General features: G+C 36.6%; 1 protein-coding gene and 1 pseudogene across 1 annotated transcript; one reads left to right on the top strand and one right to left on the bottom strand.

The window, feature by feature from the left end:
- Nucleotides 1–3,958: 3,958 nt before the first annotated feature.
- Nucleotides 3,959–5,025, bottom strand: LOC129629147 (olfactory receptor 1052-like). Its single transcript, XM_055548919.1, has one exon. The coding sequence runs from the start codon at nt 5,023–5,025 to the stop codon at nt 4,087–4,089; it is 939 nt and encodes a 312-aa protein (XP_055404894.1). The 3' UTR covers nt 3,959–4,086.
- Nucleotides 5,026–19,984: 14,959 nt separating this feature from the next.
- Nucleotides 19,985–20,934, top strand: LOC129627903 (olfactory receptor 8K5-like; annotated as a pseudogene).
- The last annotated feature ends 1,853 nt before the right edge of the window (nt 20,935–22,787 follow it).

Here is a 22,787-nt window from a genome sequence, read left to right as displayed (position 1 = left end):
AATATATCAATCAGTTCAGTCCCAGTTCAGTTCAGTTACTCAGTCATGTCCAACTGTTTGTGACCCCATGGACCACAGGACACCAGGCCTCCCTGTCCATCACCAACTCCTGGAGTTTACCCAAACTCATGTCCATTGAGTCAGCAATGCCATTCAACCATCTCATCCTCTGTCATCCACTTCTCCTCCTGCCTTCAATCATCAGGGTCTTTTCAAATGAGTCAGCTCTTCACATAAGTGGTGAAAGTAGTGGCGTTTCAGCTTCAGCATCAGTCCTTCCAGTGAATATTCAGGACTGATTTTCTTTAGGATGGACTGGACGGATCTCCTTACAGTCCAAGGGACTCTCAAGGGTCTTCTCCAACACCATAGTTCAAAAGCATCAATTCTTCGGTGCTCAGCTTACTTGATAGTCCAACTCTCATATCCATACATGACTACTGGAAAAACCATAGCTTTGACTAGATGGACCTTTGTTGGCAAAATAATGTCTCTGCTTTTTAATATGTTGTCTAGGTTGGTCATAACTTTCCTTCCAAAGAGCAAGCATCTTTTAATTTCATGGCTGCAATCACCATCTGTGGTGATTTTCAAGCCCCCCCCAAATAAAGTCAGCCACTGTTTCCCTATCTGTTTGCCAATAAAAATACTAGAGTAACTAGAAAAATACATTGAAATTTTATATGTGAATATTAATATAAATATGAGCTATATATTAAAGGAATGTAAAGACAAGATAGGAAATGTTGGCAGATAATTGTCTTGAGTTGCAAACTAGCCCCCATACATGGAGGGCAAATGGAGGCAGCAGAAAGAGTCTGACCACTCCAGATAGAAGGTGGCAGGTTTAATAAACAAGGGAAATTAACAAATGAGCTTGTCTTGGGAGACCAGATTTTTTGTAAATCGCCATCCCTGCCTGCCAGAATCTTAAAATTTATGGAGAGACCTTAACTGGATTCAGTCATATATTCAGTCCAGATTATCTCAACAGCACCTTCCTGTCTCAGGGCAGTGTCCCTAATCAATGCCTGTTATAGGAATGCTGGGCAGAACATATATTCCCAGGATGAGGGGTGGTGAGGAACATCCACTATCTGTGTCCAGCTCACCATCAACGCACAATCATATCCTCTGGAATAACTCCTCAAACAAGCTGGAAACTATAAACATCTGTTTAAATGAAATTTCTGCTTCTGTATAGGTAAAGATAAGTTAGTATCTCTACGGTAGAAAGGTAGAAAATGCTAAATTGCTATGGGGCAGTGGTCCAACTAACAAACTTTAATGTTACATAATTTTTAGAATCCTAATTTAAGGCTTCAGTGACTGTAAAAATACTAATTTTTAAACTCTAGTTTCTACTGGAGATTTTTTTCAAAATAAGTGAGAAACTCCAGTCATTCCCCCGTGCCCCCTCCCTGGGGAGTATTTGCCTAATCCGAAATATATTACTGGGTCAATTTATCCAGATTGGGAATCTCTGATGGGAAAGTGAAAAATTGTAAAGAATGTGTTGACCAACACTAATATGAAAAATATGAAATTAAAAGAAATTCAAAACTGTGTCAGGTTATTTCCATGAAGCATTTTTGATACTGTGAATGGTTTAGAGACGTAGACTAAACCTATGAAAGACAAAGTTAATTATATTTCAGTTGTATCTGTGCATTAGAAATAGAATTCCATCAATATGTATTGATTATCAAACTTATATGAAAAGTATAAAGATTCAGTCGAGAGTAGCTAAATCCTTCTGAAAAAGAAGACCAAGGAACATGTTCCAGTTCACACAGATACTAAGACACAGTGGCTAGAGTATTTGATAAACTGTAATATTGGCACAGGAATAGGTCAATAGAATTCCTGAGTAACACTGAATGAGAATTGTTTTCCACATATATATGAATCCCTAAATTAGGAAGAATTGATACAAAACAGAAAATAGCTGCTCTTTTTGATAAATGGTGCTGAATATTTGTGTATTTGTATATAAAAGCAAGGGAAAACATAATCTTTTTAGATGATAATATATCTCATTGGACTCAGGGTAGAAAATACTAACTGTAAAGAAAAATATATATATAAATTGTATCCTACATTGAAATTTTACATGTTTTTGTTGTCAAAATGACCTTCCCTCATAGCTCAGTTAGTAAAAAATCCTCCTGCAGTGCAAGAGACCCTGGTTCCATTCCTGGGTCAGGAAGATCCCCTGGAGAAGGGAAAGGCTACCCACTCCAGTATTCTGGCCTGGAGAATTCCATGGACTGTATAGTCCATGAGATCACAAAGAGTCAGACATGACTGAGCGATTGTGCAACTTTCACTTGTTGTCAGAAGAGGAAATAAAGACAAGACAAACCTTGATGGGAGAGTATATTTCTGATAGATGCAACTAACAAGAAGTTGGGGTCTGATCACATCACTCCATGGCAAACAGATTTGGAAAAAAGTAGAAACAGTGGCAGATTTGTTTTTCTTGGGCTCCAAAATCACTGAGGCATGGGATTGCAGCCAAAAAATTAAAAGACACTTGACCCTTGAAAGAAAATCTATGACAAACCTAGACAGCATATGAAAAAACAGAGACATTACTTTGCCGACAAAGGTCCATATAGTCAAAGTTATAGCTTTTCCAGTAATCATGTACAGATGTGAGAGTTGGGCCATAAAGAAGGCTGGGTGCTGAATAACTGACCCTTTTGAATTGTGGTGCTGGAGAAGACTGTTGAGAGTTCCTTGGATAGCAAGGAGATCAAACCAGTGAATCCTAAAGAAAATCAATCCAGATGTGAAGAGCTGACTCATTTTAAAAGACCCTGATATTGGAAGGATGGCATGCCCCCTGCAAAATGTATGGGCAAAGACAACCACTCTTACAATATTTTGTAATTATTTTTCATAGGAAAGGTAAAAATTGCTTTTCCTGCTTTAAATCCTGTCATCCTTGCTAGCATATTGACTATGTCTTCATTGCCAAGTATGAACTAGTGAATGTAAGCTTGTTTAACTATTTTAAACACTTTCTCATTTGTTTTAAAAATCCCAATCTGTATCTTTCTGATATCAGTAGTTAATAAAGACTCTAAAAATACAGAAAACTGTCCATAATATAACTAATTTTTATTTTCAAAATTTATTGAAATATTATTCACAGGAACTTTGGTAACATAATCATTTCTAAAATGATGGGGAGTTTTGAAGTTACATAATCAAGTAAACCATCATTGCAGAATGGAAACTCTCATCCAGCAGTAACACCCATCATGTGATTTAAAGACTGCTAGAGTTTTTTGCTTTTCTTCTTCTTCTTCTTCTTCTTTTTTTTTTTTTAATCTTGAAAGAATATGACGTAGGTTCTAAAAATCAGAGTTGAATGGGAAGGGTGCTGAAAGGGTGCTGAATTATATCTACTCTCAAATTCCAAATATGTATCTATCTTTATACTAGGCCTTTTTTTAGGAAGAGAACATTACTGCAAACTGAAAATTACAATAGTGTCATTTTCCAACAACCCAATGTTTTTGTTGATGTCATGGATGTCCAAGAACAGGAAGAAAAGTAAGAAAATCACTACTAGTTAGAAAATCTCATTTGGAATCATAGTGTCCTTTTTTGCTGATATAGGCATTTACCAATATTTAAAATTTTAATACAAGCTTTAAGAGGAAAAGAAAATGCCACATATAAAATTATTTTAATTTTCTGAGTCAATACATTTAAGTATTTTATAAAAATATTTAATTCTTTATATCTCCAATAGTATACACACATTCACAAACTTTGTTTTCTGAATTTCAGAGAAGATATATGTAATTCTATGAATTGATAAAATAAATTTATTAAAATCATTTTATTAAAAGTGATTAGTACAGATATTAATAACCTGAGTTTTTAGTTTGGCTTTTTAAAAATTGACTTATGCATAAATGATTTCTAGTCTCAGTTTCTCATGGGAAAAGGACTATATAGAATGAAACAATTTGTCCTGTACTTAGAAGGTCTAGAATTCATTGAATTCATGTGGATGTTGGTAAGAGAAGAATTGACTGATTGACTGCTATAGGGCTAAATAACGTGAAATTAGCATGACCAATATTTCATTCCTATGGCCCTTCTCACAGCACCCTTTACCTCTTTGTTTCTCAGACTGTAAATCAATGGGTTTAACATGGGAATCACTAGTGTATAGAACACTGAAACCACCTTCTCTGGTTCTACAGAATACTGGGAACTTGGCTGAATGTAATTAAAACTCAAGGTGCTGTAGAATATGGTCACAGCGGTCAGGTGAGAGGCACAGGTGGAGAAGGCTTTCTCTCTGCCTGCTGCTGAGCGGATCCTCAGGATAGCAAAAGCAATGAAAGTGTAGGAAATGATCACAACCAAGAAGGTGGCCATGGCAATGACTCCAGAGAAGGTTAGGAGCAACAGCTCGTTCATGGAGGTATCAGAACATGACAACTTCAGCAGTGGGGGGACATCACAGAAGAAGTGACTGATGACATTGGACCTGCAGAAAGACAATCTCTCAAAGCTTATGGTGTGGGTCAGTGAGTTAATCATTCCACCAATGAGTGATCCAATGACCAGTCCTACAGACTTCCTCTTAGACATGGCTGCAGCATAAAGCAAAGGGTTGACAATGGCCACATAACGGTCATAAGCCATCGCGGACAGCAAGAAGCCTTCTGTGGTGATGAACACCCCAAAAAACAAATGCTGCACTATGCAGGCAGAGAAGGAGATGGTTTGCCTCACAACTAGGAAGCTGATCAGCAATTTTGGTGCAATAACAGATGAATAACAGGCATCCACAGATGAAAGGCAGCTGAGGAAAAAGTACATGGGCGTGTGGAGCTTGGGGGTGGTTTGGATTAGGAAGATCATGCCCAGATTCCCCACCAAAGTAACAGCATAAATCACCAGGAACAACACAAAAAGAACACCTTTCAGTTCAGCATTGTCTGTCAGTCCCAAAAGAATAAATTCAGTAACAACCGTAAAATTCTTTGCAGCCATTTAATTCCTTAATCTTGAAATCTGTAAGTAGAACAGATGTGGGAATTAGAATGTACATAGGAGAATCTGGTGTTTAATAATAAAGACTCAGATAAATATGTATAGGCTTCTGTCCTTGGAAAGATAAATTATTTTGCCGAAACAAGCTTGATTAGATGTGTTTTATTTATTTTTTTCATTTAGTGCTAGTTATAATTCTACTCCATAAGCAAATATATGAAAATTCATTTTGGCTCTCAAAAACCTAATTCTGTCTCCAAGTGCCTGCCTCTATGAAAAAGTGATACTGGCTTGAGGGATACTGATGGAAAATATAAGGAATTCACAAAATTAAACTTAATTCTTGTTAATCTATAAAAGCACTATGATATAGCCAGATAAAAGCAAAGCTGTGAGATGGAGTCCTGACCTCCAAAGATGCCATGATGCTCTTTAAGGTGCATAAATCTCTGGCCTCTTATGACGCTTCCTTATAAGCATCACAGAAAGAGACCCTCAGTGAACTCACACAAGGGTGAGACTCAGAACATAGAAAATGAGGTCTTGTCTAAATGGAGCAGTTAAAAGATGCTATATATTACATGGGGCTTTTTAGCTACATCTGTTTTTATATAAATTTCTGTACATAATATTTAACTATTTATTATAAACATTCACATATAAACATATATATATACACACACACACACATACATAGAAAAGATAAAATGTAAAATGTGGAATAACACAATCATTTGTTGTTCTGGAATGTTTTTTGTAGCCTTTATATAATTCTATATATAAAATTTAAGTGTGGCTCAGTTGTGTCTGACTCTTTGCAACCCCATGGACTGTAGCCTACCATGTTCTTCCATCCATGGGATTTTTCCAGGCAAGAGTACTGAAGTGGGTTGCCATTTTCTTCTCCAGAGGATCTTCTCAACTCAGGGATCGAACCTGGGTCTCCCACATTGTAGGCAGATGTATATATTTATATTTGTATATGTGTATGCTGTGCTGTGCTTAGTCTTTCAGTTGTAGCCAACTCTTTGCAAGCTCAGAGACTGTTGCCCACCAGTCTCCTCTGTCTTTGGCATTCTCCAAGCAAGATACTGGAGTGGGTAACCATTCTCGTCTCTCCCAAACCCAGGGATTGAATCCGTGTATCTCTCTCTCTCTCTCTCTCTCTCTCTCTCTCTATATATATATATATATATATATATATTTGATTAATTATATATATATATAAAACACTAATATATATATTAGTAAAACAACACTTTGAAATGAAAGTCATTCAGTCAAGCCTGACTCTTTGCAAGCCCAGGGAATGTATCCTGCCAGTCTCTGTCCTTGGAATTCTCCAAGCAGGAATACTGGAGGGGGTACCCCATTTTCTTCTTGACCAGGGATTGAATCCGGGTCCCCTGCATTGCAGGCAGATTCTTCACAGTTTGAGCCACCAGGGACCACTATGGTTTTCTAAATCCAGTTTCTATTCTTTAGGTAGTTTGGTTACTTAGGCTTTTTAGTCTATTTTACCAGGCTTCTATGCTACGTGAGTGCTCTGTCATTTCCGACACTTCAACCCCATGGACTGTAGCCCACCAGGCTCCTCTATCCATGGAATTTTCCAGACAAGAATACTGGAGGGAGTTGTCATTTCCTCCTCCAAGGACTTTTATGGATTCAGGGATGGAACCTGTGTTTCTTTTGCCTTCTACATTGACGGGCAGATTCTTTACCACTGTACCACCTAGGAAGCCCCACTATGCTTATAACAGAATCAGTACATCCAGAAGAGGATAGGGCTCTCCATATATTTTTAGATATAAAGAAATAAACACAATGATAAAATTTGGTTTATCTATGTCAATTCTATTAATTTCTTTTAATAAATATTTCAACTGTCACAAAAGCAAAATAATTGGCATCAGCCCAACCTACAATTAAAATATGTTGCTAACATTTATTGATTTATTGACTTTGGGAAAGTCATTTATCTTCTTCCATACTAGTATAATCACACCTACATCACATGATTACTGAAAATAAGAGATACTATGGGAAAAATGCTAGGTTTTGCTTTGAGTTAATAATAAATGCACAAATTATAAGATAGATAAATAGGAAGGTGAGGAGATAAGTAAGTAGATAAGCAATATATTGACTGAGAATTGCAACGTGAACAAATTTAATGGGCATGCAGATGAGTATAAATCATGAAAAAACGTACAACAGTAAATCTATTAACATTTCCCAAATTTGAAATCTTTAGTTCATTCTGTTTAAAAATACAATGAAATAGAAATGGACGTTTTAATATTTTCTTTCATAAATTTGTAGCCTAGAAGTTTTTACAGTTGCTAATACATTACTCAGAAACTATCAAAACATTTGCCAAAATGCATGAGTTCTTCAAACTGTAATGTTAAATCTAGACATTTCAAAACAAAATGTAACAGTAGTTCATCACATCTGAGCTATCTAATTCAGTAGTTAGTAACTTTATGTGAATGTTTAAATAGAAATTAAACATAATAAAAATAGGTAAAATTCTACAGTCCGATTTAGTCTCAAGTGCTCAATAGTCATATATAACGATATAGCCACTATATTGAAGAGTGCTAATTACAGAACATTTCAACCACTGCAAAAAGACTTGTATTGATTAGAGCTCTCATCTAACTCTCTAACTCATCTTTCTAAAGTATCAATTAAATAGCATTGTCTCAAGGAAAGATACTTTACAGATAGTTTGCATTGTAAGCATAATTAAAAAGGATTTCCAAATGGAATTTAGAAATTAAATTATATTACTCATCAGGCATGCCTATCCCTGTAAAACGTAAGACAATATTGTGAATAAAACTAGATGATACAGGTGTAGTGGATAGAGTGAAGTTGGTTTAAATGACCTCTAATAGTCTTAACACTCATGATTCTATCAGATTTAAACCAGTCTTTTTAAGTGATCTATTAAAATATGGAAAAAATTTAAAAACAAAAGAAAGAAGTAAATTATTGTAAAATAAATTTAACTTACCAAAAGAAAATATTTTAAAATTTCAGCTTTAGAAACTTCATGTTGTTTTCCATGTCTTTTTTTAAACTTTATTAAAAACAATAATTAAAAGTATATGATGAAGATGATATCTCCAAGTAAAACAACTGAAGGCAAGTCATCATTAATGCACAATAAATAGAGTAATAAAGTAACACATTTTTAACATTTTTTTATTTTTGCTCTAAAAGAACAAATTTGAATAGAAGGTACAAGTAAATATATATATACAGGCACTTTTTACATCAGCTTCTAATGAGTTCTACTACAGCTTAAATGTTACAAAGTTAACAAATTAAACCTTGGGAAACACAGTTCTTAAGGGACTTTACATTTTCCCCTGATTCATAAAAGTCCCTAAAGTGTGTAATTAACTAAAACATTATAAAGAATTTTTAAACCCATCAAGCTTGGAGGATTCTTGAAGTCAGTAAAATTTAAAAAGAAAAATAATTGAAAAGAATTTGCTCCACAGAACAGAGATTTACCTAACTGATAAATGGTCAGGTGTCACTAGGCTTGTTATGCAGATATGCAAGATAAGGAAACTGAAAACATAGTTAATTTTAAAGATTCTTTAAAAGCATCATACACAGAGAGAGAATCAAAAAGTGAATTTCTGCCACGGGTGTACACATGTTCCCTATCCTGACCCCTGCTAGCACCTCCCTCCCCGTACCATCCCTCTGGGTCATCCCAGTGCACCAGCCACCCATGGCAGATTCATGTTGATGTATGGCTAAACCAATACAATATTGTAAAGTAATTAGCCTCCAATGAAAATAAATAAATTTAAATTAAAAAAAAAAGTGAATTTCTGGTGGTTAGATTGCCGATCTCTATTTTCAGTTTAACTTGGAAACTGAGTTCAAAAGGATCCTTCTAGAACTCTGGTGAAAATTCAAGGCTTACATTCATCAAACTAATATTTACTGAAGAACAACATATTCTAGGCATCATTTACAAACAGAGATAAAGGGGTTATCAAAAATGGTTCAATCTTCAATTTTAGAAAGATTGGAGAATAAATATACTCCCAAAGACAGTTAGATTATATATAAATCTATAATTAAAATAGAACGTTGAGTTTAAAATCAATAATTTAAATCAAAAAATGGGTAATCACCATGGGGAGAAATGAGAGAATGCTCAAATTAGACAAGGAGGAAAATTGGTAGCATGCATTTCCCGAGGGCTTTTATCAATCTCTGTAACAAGAATATTGGATTTTAATAACTCTGTTGGTAAAAATAACTGGAAAATTCGAGACAGACATGTAACAAAAGTTTTCAGATATTTGACAACTGGTGGCCCACAACAGAAGGATCATGATTACTGGCCCCTGACATGGAATGATGGTGTGGCACATGAAGAATATGATAGTCATGTAGAGAGGAAGACACTGACTCAGGTCAGGAAGGGCTACAGTGCCTGGAATATGCAGGGCTGAGCACTGGAGTGGAGACACCTAAGCAAAATGATTTCACATCAGCATGAAGTTGGCCTGTGACATTTCCGATGGTTTCTAAATTGCAGCTATTGAGATTGTATAAAGCCAAGCCAAGAATGGGCTTCCCTCATAGCGCAGTTGGTAAAGAATTGGCCTACAGTGCAGGAGACCCGAGTTCTATTCCTGGGTCGAGAAGATCCCCTGAAGAAGGAAACAGCAACCCACTCCAGTATTCTTGCCTGGAGAATCCCATGGGCAGAGGAGCCTGGTGGGCTACAGTCCATAGGGGTCACAAGAGTTGGACACGATTTAGTGGCTAAAGAGAAAGTCTAGAACAGCTACTAGGAAAAAAAGGAACTGCAAGGAATTTGTACCTTGAAAACTACCAGTTCTCATGGAGTTGGGATACATTCAAATTTGTCAAATCTTATTGAAGAATGTCATTGAACATCTAGGGCTTTCAATAAAGACAGCTGAAGAGAGAACTTGCCCCAAAGGAAATAATCCACTTTAATCCATCTAACAGAACTCAACATCAACTCTCAAAAGGATTAAGCAGGTGAGCAAGCAAATAAGCTGACTGGCAAAACAAATCCAAACACTTTGAAGGCAGAATTTAAAAAAAAAAACAAAAAAAAAAAAATAAAATGATGGACTCAACTGAAAAATGTTCTCAATGTCAGCATCCAAAGAAATATCTGCAAGTTGAAGAGAAGTTTATCCACAACCATGAGAAATATGTCATCATTTCTAGATCCAGGAATAACAGAGATGAGAGAATAAGTGGTGAAAGGGTTAGTCCCTCAGTCGTGCCCAACTCTGAGCAACCCCATAGGCTGTAGCCTGCCAGGCTCCTCTGTCCATGGAATTTTCCAGGCAGGAATACTGGAGTGGGCTGCCATTTCCTTCCTCAGGAGACCTTCCCAACCCAGGGATCACATGTCTCCTGCATTGCAGGGAGATTCTTTACCATCGGAGCCACCAGGGAAGCCCCAGAATAGGTAAACGAGGACTTATAGAACAGTTTTATGGACTCTGTGAGAGAGGGAGAGGGTGGGAAGATTTGGGAGAATGGCATTGAAACATGTAAAATATCATGTATGAAACGAGTTGCCAGTCCAGGTTTGATGCAGGATATTGGATGCTTGGGGCTGGTGCACTGGGACCACCCAGAAGGATGGAATGGGGAGGGAGGAGGGTTCAGGATGGGGAACACATGTATACCTGTGGCAGATTCATTTTGATATTTGACAAAACTAATAGAGTTATATAAAGTTTAAAAATAAAATAAAATTTAAAAAAATAAAAGCAGTAGCAAATATTTTAAGAATTCAAAGGCAAATATAAATATGAAAATTAGAACTAAGAGTTATAATAGAAAACAAAATTGAGTCACTAGGATTCAGTAATCAAGAATGAACATTTTACTCTGTATGTGTTAAAAGCAGATTAGACATTGAAGAAATAACTTAGTGAAAAAGACACAAAACTATAGAACTCTCTGCATTTAAGTACCAAGAGATAAATAGAAATCACTAAAAAGTTAGACACTTGACAGGCCTAAGAAAAACACATTATATATAGAAAAAAGAATAATAAACACCGACTTTGTGAAAAATAATGCTCACTAAAAGAAAATGAACAAACATTTAACAACACTGGAAAAATATCAAACAATAATTTTATATCAGATAAAAACATGACCTAGAAATTTAAAGAAATGCACATTTTCCTTATCTGCTTCTGGCAATCACCAGGTAAAATTTAAGATATCACATCACAGTTAAAAACTTTGAGAAAAAAAGAAATAGCCAACCTTGAAAGTACTGCAGACAGAAAATTAAGCAAATTATGAAAGGCATTAGAAATTCATTAATGGAACAAGTGATGTTCTCATTTTACAAATTCTATTTTCAGAAGGGCTTGATCTTGCAACAAATGAATACCCTGTAAATAGCCCCAGTCTTTCTGAGCTGAACAACAAAAGAGACAGAATTGGGACAAACATAGTCAAAGGGAAAAAATGAGAGAGAGATGAATTCTAGGAAGGAGAAAGCCAGGGAAGGGGAGATTAATACCCTGTGTAAAAACATTGTCCAGTTCACTGATCCTGAACCATGAAAGTGTGGTGCAGACTCCATATGCTAGACAGAGCTAAAAATATGAAGTAATATTTGTATTACAACCCATGAGACAGAGTTTGAGTCAAAGCATGTCAGTTTTCTGCTAAAAGAAAACAGAACAAATAAAATCAACCCTCTTAAGATAAGGACACCAATATTCAGACATAGCAGGATATTATAATATCCAAGATACAATAAAAAATTTCTTGACACACAAATGTGCAAGAAAATTAGGACAAGCCTTGAAAGGGCAGCAGAAATTGGTTCTTTGTTCTTTTTCTCCCTTCTCAGTCTTTAGGTAGTTCTGTATAGTTTGAGTGGTGGCTTTAACTTTTCAGTCTCGCCTTCCCACTTCATTCCCAAATCTCTTTTATATTTGAGTGGCTTCCCTGGTAGCTCAGTGGTAAAGAATCTCACCTGCAAGGCAGAAGACACAGGAAATTCAGGGGTTTGGGAAGATCCCCTGGAGGAGGGAATGGCAATCCCCTCCAGTATTCTTGCCTGGAGAATCCCATGGACAGAGGAGCCTGGCCACTACAGTCCATGGGATCACAAGAGTCCGATAGGGCTGAAGCCACTGAGCACACAGGAGCAAAGGTGGGAGAGGGTTTCCTGCCCTCCCTAGTGGCAGCACAATTCTTCTTTGTATCACTGCAGGACCCTGGGCCAAATAACTAATAAAACAGTAAAATGTATAGAGGAAATCTGAATAAGTAGTTTTATCTAGCACAGATATAAAAGTTTAAAAAAATATATTGATCAGAAAGAAAAACAACCAAATTAAAATGAACCAAAGGGTAGATGCTTCAAAAGGAAGTGTATGAAAGACATATTTTATACAGAAAAGTGTTTATTATTATTAGTCTTCAAGCAAAAAAAATCACAATGAAATAATTTTCACTAATTTCTATTTCAAAATTTTAAAACTTCTACATCAAATACTGGCACAGATACTCAGAAAATGGGACTCTCATGGATATTTGTTGATAATGTAAAAGGCTACACTAAGCTTTGAAGGCTTCAAATTTCTTATAAGCTTCAATAGTCATTTATCCTGTGATCCAGTAATTTCACCTTTAGATCTAACCGCGAGAAATTATCTCATCCATCTGCAAATATATTTAAATGGAAATGTTTATACTAAGCTTTTTACAATAACCCAAAACACTGATATTCGTCAATGACTAAAGAATGGTGGCACATGCATGTATTGGAATATAATGTAGCTATAACAATCACAACATAGATAAATTTCAAAATCACTATATGAAGTGAAAGATACCATATTAACAGTATGTATTGCATTACTCTACTTACATGAAACTCAGGAACAGGGAAAATGAGATTATGGAAACAAACCAGAGCAGCGGTTGCTGGAGGTGGGAGCATTTTGTTTGAGGCGTAAAGGGAGAGGAACATTTCTACAATGGAAATGGTCTAGATAATGGATATAAAGCATCAGAAAAATTTTTGTGGGACTGAAAGTGTTCTATGTATTGATTTAGGTATTCAGTTCAGTTCAGTTCAGTCACTCAGTGGTGTCTGACTCTGCAACCCCATGAATTGCAGGACGCCAGGCCTCCCTGTCCATCACCAACTCCTGGAGTTCACTCAGACTCACGTCCATCAAGTTAGTGATGCCATCCAGCCATTTCATCCTCTGTCATCCCCTTCTCCTCCTGCCCTCAATGCCTCCCAGAATCAGAGTCTTTTCCAATGAGTCAACTCTTCTCATGAGGTGGCTAAAGTACTGGAGTTTCAGCTTTAGCATCATTCCTTCCAAAGAAATCCCAGGGCTGATCTCCTTCAGAATGGACTATTTGGATCTCCTTGCAGTCCAAGGGACTCTCAAGAGTCTTCTCCAACACCACAGTTCAAAAGCATCAATTCTTCAGCACTCAGCCTGCTTCACAGTCCATCTCTCACATCCATACATGACCACAGAAAAAACCATAGCCTTGACTAGATGGACCTTTGTTGGCAAAGTAAATTCTCGGCTTTTGAATATGCTATCTAGTTTGGTCATAATTTCCTTCCAAGGAGTAAGTGTCTTTTAATTTCATGGCTGCAGTCACCATCTGCAGTGATTTTGGAGCCCCGGAAAATAAAGTCTGACACTGTTTCCACTGTTTCCCCATCTATTTCCCATGAAGTGATGGGACCGGATTCCATAATCTTCGTTTTCTGACTGTTGAGCTTTAAGCCAACTTTTTCACTTTCCACTTTCACTTTCATCAAGAGGCTTTTTAGCTCCTCTTCATTTTCTGCCATAAGGGTGGTGTCATCTGCATATCTGAGGTTATTGATATTTCTCCCAGCAATCTTGATTCCAGCTTGTGTTTCTTCCAGTCCAGCATTTCTCATGATGTACTCTGCATATAAGTTAAATAAACAGGGTGACAATATACAGCCTTGACGAACTCCTTTTCCTGTTTGGAACCAGTCTGTTGTTCCATGTCCAGTTCTAACTGTTGCTTCCTGACCTGCATATAGGTTTCTCAAGAGGCAGGTCAGGTGGTCTGGTATTCTTATCTCTTTCAGAATTTTCCACAGTTTATTGTGATTCACACAGTCAAAGGCTTTGGCATAGTCAATAAAGCAGAAATAGATGCTTTTCTGGAACTCTCTTGCTTTTTCCATGATCCAGCAGATGTTGGCAATTTGATCTCCGTTCCTCTGCCTTTTCTAAAACCAGCTTGAACATCAGGAAGTTCACGGTTCACGTATTGCTGAAGCCTGGCTTGGAGAATTTTGAGCATTACTTTACTAGCGTGTCAGATGACTGCAATTGTGCGGTAGTTTGAACATTCTTTGGCATTGCCTTTCTTTGGGATTGGAACAAAAACTGACCTTTCCCAGTTCTGTGGCCACTGTTTAGTTTTCCAAATTTGCTGGCATATTGAGTGCAGTGCTTTCACAGCATCATTTTCCAGGATTTGGAATAGCTCAACTGGAATTCCATCACCTCCACTAGCTTTGTTCGTAGTGATGCTCTCTAAGGCCCACTTGACTTCACATTCCAGGATATCTGGCTTTAGGAGAATGATCACACCATCATGATTATCTGGGTTGTGAAGATCTTTTTTGTACAGTTCTTCTGTGTATTCTTGCCACCTCTTTTTAATATATTCTGCTTCTGTTAGGTCCATACCATTTAGGTATTAGGAACAAATAAAATAGTTTTCAGAACTTATCCATTTGTACAATTTAGATCCATCTTTAACTGTATATGAATTTCCCTCAATTATTGTATGTACAGAAGTCATAGAGGAAGATGGCACGGGTAAAATATTATGAGAGGGAATATAATATTTTGTATTAGATTTTATTCTTGATGAGGTTGTTCTGAACACTATCCAAGCATGGTTGAATCTCAGCTCAGGCAACACTATGGTTGACACAATCATCACAGTAAGACACTGCATCTCAATGATTGTTATGATTGGTCATATGGAAGGATAAGCCAAGAATATATTATCCATTTAAAGATGAGGGTTTAATTTCAAATCATCTGGTTATCAATTATATGGCTTTGGTCAAATTTTCTAGTTCTCCGAAATTTGATGTCCTCTGAATATGGAAATAATACCTATCTCACATACATTAAATGATATATTTTTAACCCAGTTTTCACTACATATTTTTACTTGAGTAACACATTTAAATAAAAAAATAGTATGTGATGATAATAATGCCATTTAAAATTTATCATGGGTTCTGTAATTGTTCCAGTTTTACTGGAATAAAGCTGACTGAAGAATTTTTCTTGGCTACTTCAATCATTGACTCTGTGTGAGGGGATATGTATTTTTACAGAGCTCTCTGTGAACTGCACAGTTCATTTATGTTGTTTGGTTTCTTTCCTTGAATTATCCCTTACACTTTCTTTTTTCTTTCAATGGGGAATATGCAGAACATTCTGAATAATTAGCAGTCACCACAGGCAGTTTTTAATAAATGTTCAGATGATTTAGGTGTAATCATCTGAATAAATTATACTACTACCTCTGGGATCATCACAGAGGAAGAGAAAAGGCATATATTCTCCTTACCCAAACAATTTTGGAGAAGAAAATCCAATTCTTCATTAAAGGCGAGTGGATAGAAGTTGTCGATTTTGATTATCACCTGGGTGTTGGTCATTTCCTAAGTTTTCTGGCCTCTGACCATGGACTCTAATGACTCTTAATGGTCACTGAGCACTAATTCTTTACATGACAAAAGCATTATTATCTCCCTTTTTATCTGGAGTAGTATGAAATTTTTAGAGTATTAGATCTTATGAATTGACTAGAAGTAATATATTCACTTGATTTCTTAAATTTGAAAGTGCATTTGGATACTTCATGGGATGAAAAAAGTTAGAAATATCTGAAAAAATTATCACTGATCTCATCTATTAGAATCTATTAAGATTAAGATTCATCTTAGATAAGATATATGATGCCCAATTACATCTGAATTTTAGATAAAAGAATTTTTAGTAGATGTCTTCTGTACTATTTGACCATTGTTATTCATATAAATATATACAATACAATATTTAAAAAGAATACATTAAATTATGTATTATATATTATAATATATATTTTAAAAATTGCAATATTTTAAGTGAAAACAATTTTAATATAACAATATAAATCTTTACGGCACTTCCCTGGTGGCTTATATGGTAAAGAATCTGCCTACAATGCAAGAGGGTTTGATCTCAGATTTGGGAAGATCCTCTGGAGAAGGGAATGGCTACCCACTCCAGTATTCTTTCCTAGAGAATTCCACAGACAAAGGAGCCTGGCAGCCTATAGTCCTTGGGCTCACAAAAAGTTGGACACAACTAAGTGACTAATCAAGTCCTTATATATAAAGATAATCCATATGTATGAACTTTTACATTTTTTAGTTGTCTACTTTTTGCCCCTGCTGGTTGCTTACTACTTGATTTGTGTTTTTTGTTTGCTTGTTTGTTTTCAGGAAAGCCTTTACAAACTGAAAAAAAATAGACTGGCAAATAAATAGAATGATTTAAGAGTTACCGAGAAAGTCCCGACCCTCAGATAACTCCTAACTATCATTATGTTTGAAGATTGAAAAGTCAGTCATTCTTTTGCATAATTTTTGCATTTTGTATGCCTTAATTCCTTAAATGGAAGTGCATAAAATGCTGCATCAAAATGACTGGAGATATTCTTTCCTGAAATAGAAGAATGGACAGGATATCAATACCTCTTAAAGATTCTAGCAGCTGCTATTTCTATAAATAGAAGTGAGGTTGTTGGATTATATGGGGAACTTTTAATCAACAAGTATAAAATTACAATTTTGCAGGACAAATAGGATAAAGATATGCTGTACACTATTGTGTACACAGTTAATAATACTGTATTGTACACTTCAAAGTATTTTAATGGGGTAAATTCTCATTCTAGATTGAGCAGGGTAAAAGAATCAAGACATCTTCAGAGGGAGGTAATCACTGACACTGAAAATGGAGATCAACTCAGTAAACACTAAAATAATTCTTGGCAAACACTGACGACTTCAAAGGGTACTAGAATTTTGGATTGTCTTAACTCAGTTATGACCAACCTAGACAGCATATTAAAAATCAGAGATACTACTTTGCCAACAAAGGTCCATCTAGTCAAGGCTATGGTTTTTCCAGTAGTCATGTATGGATGTGAGAGTTGGACTATAAATAAAGCTGAGCACTGAAAAATTGATGCTTCTGAACTGTGGTGTTGGAAAAGACTCTTGAGAGTCCCTTGGACTGCAAGGCAGATCCAACCAGTCCATCCTAAAGGAGACCAGTCCTAAGTGTTCATTGGAAGGACTGATGTTGAAGCTGAAACTCCAATATTTTAGCTGCCTGATGTGAAGAGCTGACTCATCTGAAAAGACCCCGATGCTGGGAAAGATTGAGGGCAAGAGAAGACGGGGTTGACAGAGGATGAGATGGTTGGATGGGTGGATGGACTCCCCCGACTCAATGGACATAAGTTTGAGTAAACTCCTGGAACTGGTGATGGACAGGGAGGCCTGGTGAGCTGCAGTCCATTGGATCACAGAGTCGGACAGGACTGAGCGACTGAACTGAACTGAACTCAGTGTGTCTCCCATTCTGCAGGAAAACCTTGAGAGTAGCTTCTGAAACACTGAGTTCTTATTTGTGAAATGAGAAGGGGCCTGAAAGCAAAATGGGATTCAATGGGGAATCCACAGATGACATCATCTAGGAGAAAGGGATAGAAATGGCTCAGCAATCTCCGGTATGGCATCCCTAGTCTTGGCTGAATCAAACTGGCTGAATCAGTACTAAAAACTACAAAGTGCCACTGAGTGGCCTCAGACTCCAGCTAACCTTCTGGTTGGCTTTGTAGGGGAGCAATATTTGACCCCCAGGCCCCCAAAATGTCTCTTTGGCAGTGGATTATTTCCAACTGAAAACAATCAAGATCCAGAAGACTCCAGAATAATTTTTAATCTTCCCCCAATTGTCTAAAAAATATTAGATAAAGGGCTTGTTGATATCTGCAGAGAAAGTCGGCTAGGTGTAGTCAGGGAAACACAGGCAGAGCCTAGAGATCCGAGTCTACTCTGTACCACTGTCTCTATCAGACCCAGCAGATATCAGTTTATCAAGCATTTGTTTTTCCATCTCCATGTGAATTCCCTCCTGCTCCTTTGAAGTCCCAAACCACTACCTCAACATCCTCCTTTGTCTCTAGCTGAAGACAGTATTTAAGGTAAAGACTTTGGCCATTTTGATGAGCTACTCAGTTTTCCTGAGTTGCTTCCATGTATACATGTTATACAACTTTTATTTGATTTCTTCCTGCAAATCTGTCTCATGACAATTTAATTCTCAGACCCACCAACCAGCCAAAAGAACTTAGGAAGACGATAGAGGAGAATTCTTTCCTCTCTGACAGCTCTGATGAAGTAAAAATGCACATTCTAAGGCAAGTCAGAGAAATGTGTACATAATTTTTGTTTCTCTTCCTTTGACATCCTCTCTTCCCTCTACTGTGTATTGTGTATCTCTATTATGCCTCAACCAAACTTCCCATCAGCAGAAATGTCTACTGAAAAACAAAGAGACACATTCTTCTAGCATCAGCAAGATAAATCCTTAGGAAATAACATTCCTTCTTGTAAGGGGCTCACCATAATGACCCCTGACACACCACCAACTGTACATGTAGATCTGGTTTGTTTACACTGTCAAAAATACATTATTCAATGAACAGCTCTTCGTCTCAGAAAATTACTTGACTGTGCTTTGACCTTTAAAAGATAGAACAATTCCAGAACTTTCTGAGAAGCTGTTTCTGGGTTATAATCCTTAGTTTGGTTCAAATAAGGCCTTCTATTTAATTCTTAGATCAACTGATTACTTTTTTCATCGACAGATTCCACAAGTTTCACCTGATACAAGTTTCCGCCTTGGCCCATTTGGATTTCTTAGGCAAAAGTTGAGCATTCTATTACTTTTAATAATTCTATCCTGTATTTTGTCTGATTGAGATTTTTGAGCTCAAATTACTCCGCCAATTGAAAGTCATGCTTACAGAGTTCCAGATTTTGTTGAAGGAGAGACTGAAAAGGAATCCAGATGGATTAAGCTAAGAGAAGTTCTAATTGTTTTTACTGATTGGTGATTTAGTCGCTAAGTATCTGACTCTTTGTGACCCCATTGACTGTAGCCTACCAGGCTCCTCTGTCCATGGGATTTTCCAGGCTAGAATATTGGAGTGGGTTGCCATTTCCTCCTCCAGAGCATCTTCTCCACCCAGGGATCAAACCTGGGTCTTCTGCATTGCAGGCAGATTCTTTATCAATTGAGCCACCAGGGAAGCCCATGTAAATTTTATGAAATGCAGAAGGCAGCACTTAACACTGAAACATTTTAAAAATTATGGTGCTATGCTTTGTATTGTACAATTGTACAATATATACTATACTGTACAATTTGAGAAGTCCAAAAGAATTCTCAGATGAAAGTGGAAGTGTACTAAAAAAAAATGTGATATCCTTGTATAGATGAAATAAAGTCTATATTTCTATGTTAATACCTATATTATAATTTAAATCAACGGATATTTTCCAAATATCACTGACTCTATTTAATCTGTAATAACAGTGCATGTGATTTCCCAGGATTTCCTCTTTTTGGAAAGTAGAAGATTCTGTCCTTTATTTTAGTTTCAAAATAAGATATGGAAATTACTTTTCTATCCCTTGTCATAAAATAAAGTATCTACTCTCTCTAAAAAAATTATACTTAATTGAATGACATCAAGGGAAAACTAACCTATTTCTTTCCAGAAAATCTAACTGGACTAAATGGACCCACAGAATCGATCATCACTGACTGAATTCATTCTGATGGAGGTCACAAAGCAGCCTGAGCTTCAGGCTCCCCTTTTTGGAGCCTTCCTCATCATCTACACAATCACAGTGGTGGAAAATGTGGGCACGACCATCTTAACTCAAGTGGATTCCCGGCTGCACACACCTATGTACTTTTTTATCAAACACCTGGCTTTCATTGATCTTGGTAATTCTACTGTCATTTGTCCCAAGATGCTGGTGAATTTTGTTGTGGATCAAAATACCATTTCCTATTATGCATGTGCCACACAGTTGGCTTTCTTCCTTATGTTCATTATCAGTGAATTTTTTATCTTGTCAGCCATGGCCTATGACTGCTACTTGGCTATCTGCAACCCTCTGCTGTACAATGTTATCATGTCCCAAAGACTTTGTCATATGCTGGTAAGCATTTGATACCTCTGCAGTACCTTTCAGGCACTCATGTTTACTATTAAGATTTTTACATTGACTTTTTGTGGCTCTAACGTCATCAGTCATTTCTACTGTGATGATGTTCCCTTGTTACTTATGCTCTGCTCAAATGCACAAGAAATAGAATTGTTGATCATACTGTTTTCAGTGTTTAATTTGATCTCTTCCCTCCTGGTCATCTTAATGTCCTACATACTGATCCTGACAGTAGTATTTCAAATGAGTTCTGCAGAGAGCAGGAAAAAAGCTTTCTCCACATGTGGTTCTCACCTGAAGGTGGTGGCAGTGTTCTATGCGTCTCTACTATTTGTGATATGCAGCCCAACTCCACTCACTCCTTTGATACAGATAAAATGGCCTCTGTGTTTTATACTTTAGTGATTCCCATGCTTAACCCCTTCATCTATAGGTTAAGGAACAAAGAAGTAAAAAGTGCCTTCCAAATGGTCTTAAATTTGCCTGGAAAATCCGTGGATGGAAGAGTCTGATAGGCTGCAGTCCATGAGGTCGCTAAGAGCCGGACATGACTGAGCGACTTCACTTTCACTTTTCACTTTCATGCATTGGAGAAGGAAATGGCAACCCACTCCAGTGTTCTTGCCTGGAGAATCCCAGGGACGGGGGAGCCTGGTGGGCTGCCATCTATGGGGCTGCTCAGAGTCAGACACGACTGAAGTGACTCAGCAGCAGCAGCAAACTTTGTATCTAATATCCAATAATGAAATAAGAAATAGTATTTTAATAAACAATGATTAAGGCATATGTCACTTGATGTTTCTAAAAAATATATATCATTCTTCTTGGCTCCAGAGCAAAAGCTCATTAAAATACACAGAGAAATAGATGGTTTCCTTTGTATTCAGTCCAGTTAATTTTCATACTTTAAATCTCAATGAAATCTCACTCTCTTCCCCACATTCCTTGCTATTGATTCAATGTTTCCTTTAATGATTCCACAGAACCCTGAATCTATCCCAAAGGAAGCTCTTATTAAACTCTACTTAGTAAACTATGTGTCTGTTTCTGCGAAGCTTTTTGTTTGTTTTCTAGGAAGGTGTCCTTTTGATCATTTTGCATTGTATTTCCTGAACATAAACAAATGTGTGTAAATCGAGTGAGTCTCTTACATATAGCAGACATTTGCATCATGATTAAAAAAAATCATTCTACTCATCTCAACCTTTGGGAAATGTAATCCATTTTCATTTAAGGTAATTACATTATAAGATTTCCTTGCATTTGTGACTGAAACTAACGTGGGCATGCCTACAGTGAAAGGCCACAAGTCTGTTAAAATAATGATCATGGGATTGTGAGCTAAACAATCCCAGAGACCACACAGAACAGGAAGACATCAGTGTTCCAAAAAGCCAGAGAGCGGAATCCTTGTTCCACACCTGAGCATCCAGTAGACACCTCAACGTACAATAAAAGCTACTTTAGACTCACATAGTTTGAAAGCAAGCCTCAAAAGGAGCTAGTTGATCCTTGTTTAAAACATTTAACATTCTTTTAGGAAGACAACAGGAAATTGCAGCACTCATTATTCTGTATTTCTTCACAGTGTTTAACATCTAGTCACAAATACTAGACATGTGAAAGCAGGAACATGTGACCCCCACCCAGGAGATAATTAAAACAGATCCTGAAATGTCAGTGAAGATATAATTAACAGGCAAGGACTTTAAAACATATTATAAATATGTTCCATATACCAAATCATTTAATAAAAACACTAAACTTAGGAACAAAATATTTATTGAATGAGCGTAACAGCATATTGTGTTCTGAAAAAGAGATGATGGCTACACTTAAGCACATCTCAGTGACGGCACTCAAAGAGCAAAGCCAAACACTGAATAAACACCGCGAAAAGAGCTTCAGTGGTCTGTAGAACAACAGCAACCCAAATACTGTATACTTAAGGGTAGGAAAGTGGAAAGAAGAGATCACATATGATTGAAAAATCAATGAGAGAAATGTTGGCCAGAGTTTTTTCCAAACATTAAAAAAGATAATCCTAAGATATAAAGAGCTAAAATAATTCTAAGCAAGATAAACAGAAAGGAAATTACACCAAAGTATGTCATGTCAAGTTTCTGAAAACTGAAGATAAAAGCATTAATAACATAGAAATGAAAGATATAGATGAAGATGAACAGATAAATAAAAGAGTTATCACTGATCTTTTTGCAGAAACAATATGTCATAAGACATTGTTTTGTTGTCAACCTACAATTTTATATCCTTCAAAAACATTCTTGGTTAACGAATGCTATGTTATCAAATATTGTATAATCCTTTTCTACAAAGTCATTTTTAATTTACTCATACACTGTGT

The sequence above is a fragment of the Bubalus kerabau genome, chromosome 15 (assembly GCF_029407905.1).
Source record: "Bubalus kerabau isolate K-KA32 ecotype Philippines breed swamp buffalo chromosome 15, PCC_UOA_SB_1v2, whole genome shotgun sequence".
NCBI lineage: Eukaryota > Metazoa > Chordata > Mammalia > Artiodactyla > Bovidae > Bubalus > Bubalus kerabau.
Note: the sequence above shows the minus strand (reverse complement) of the source record. Positions and strands in the feature narration are given on the sequence as shown.

Coding starts and splice junctions, on each gene's coding strand:
- LOC129629147 (XM_055548919.1), bottom strand. CDS start 5,025: ATGGCTGCAAAGAATTTTACGGTTGTTACTGAATTTATTCTTTTGGGA.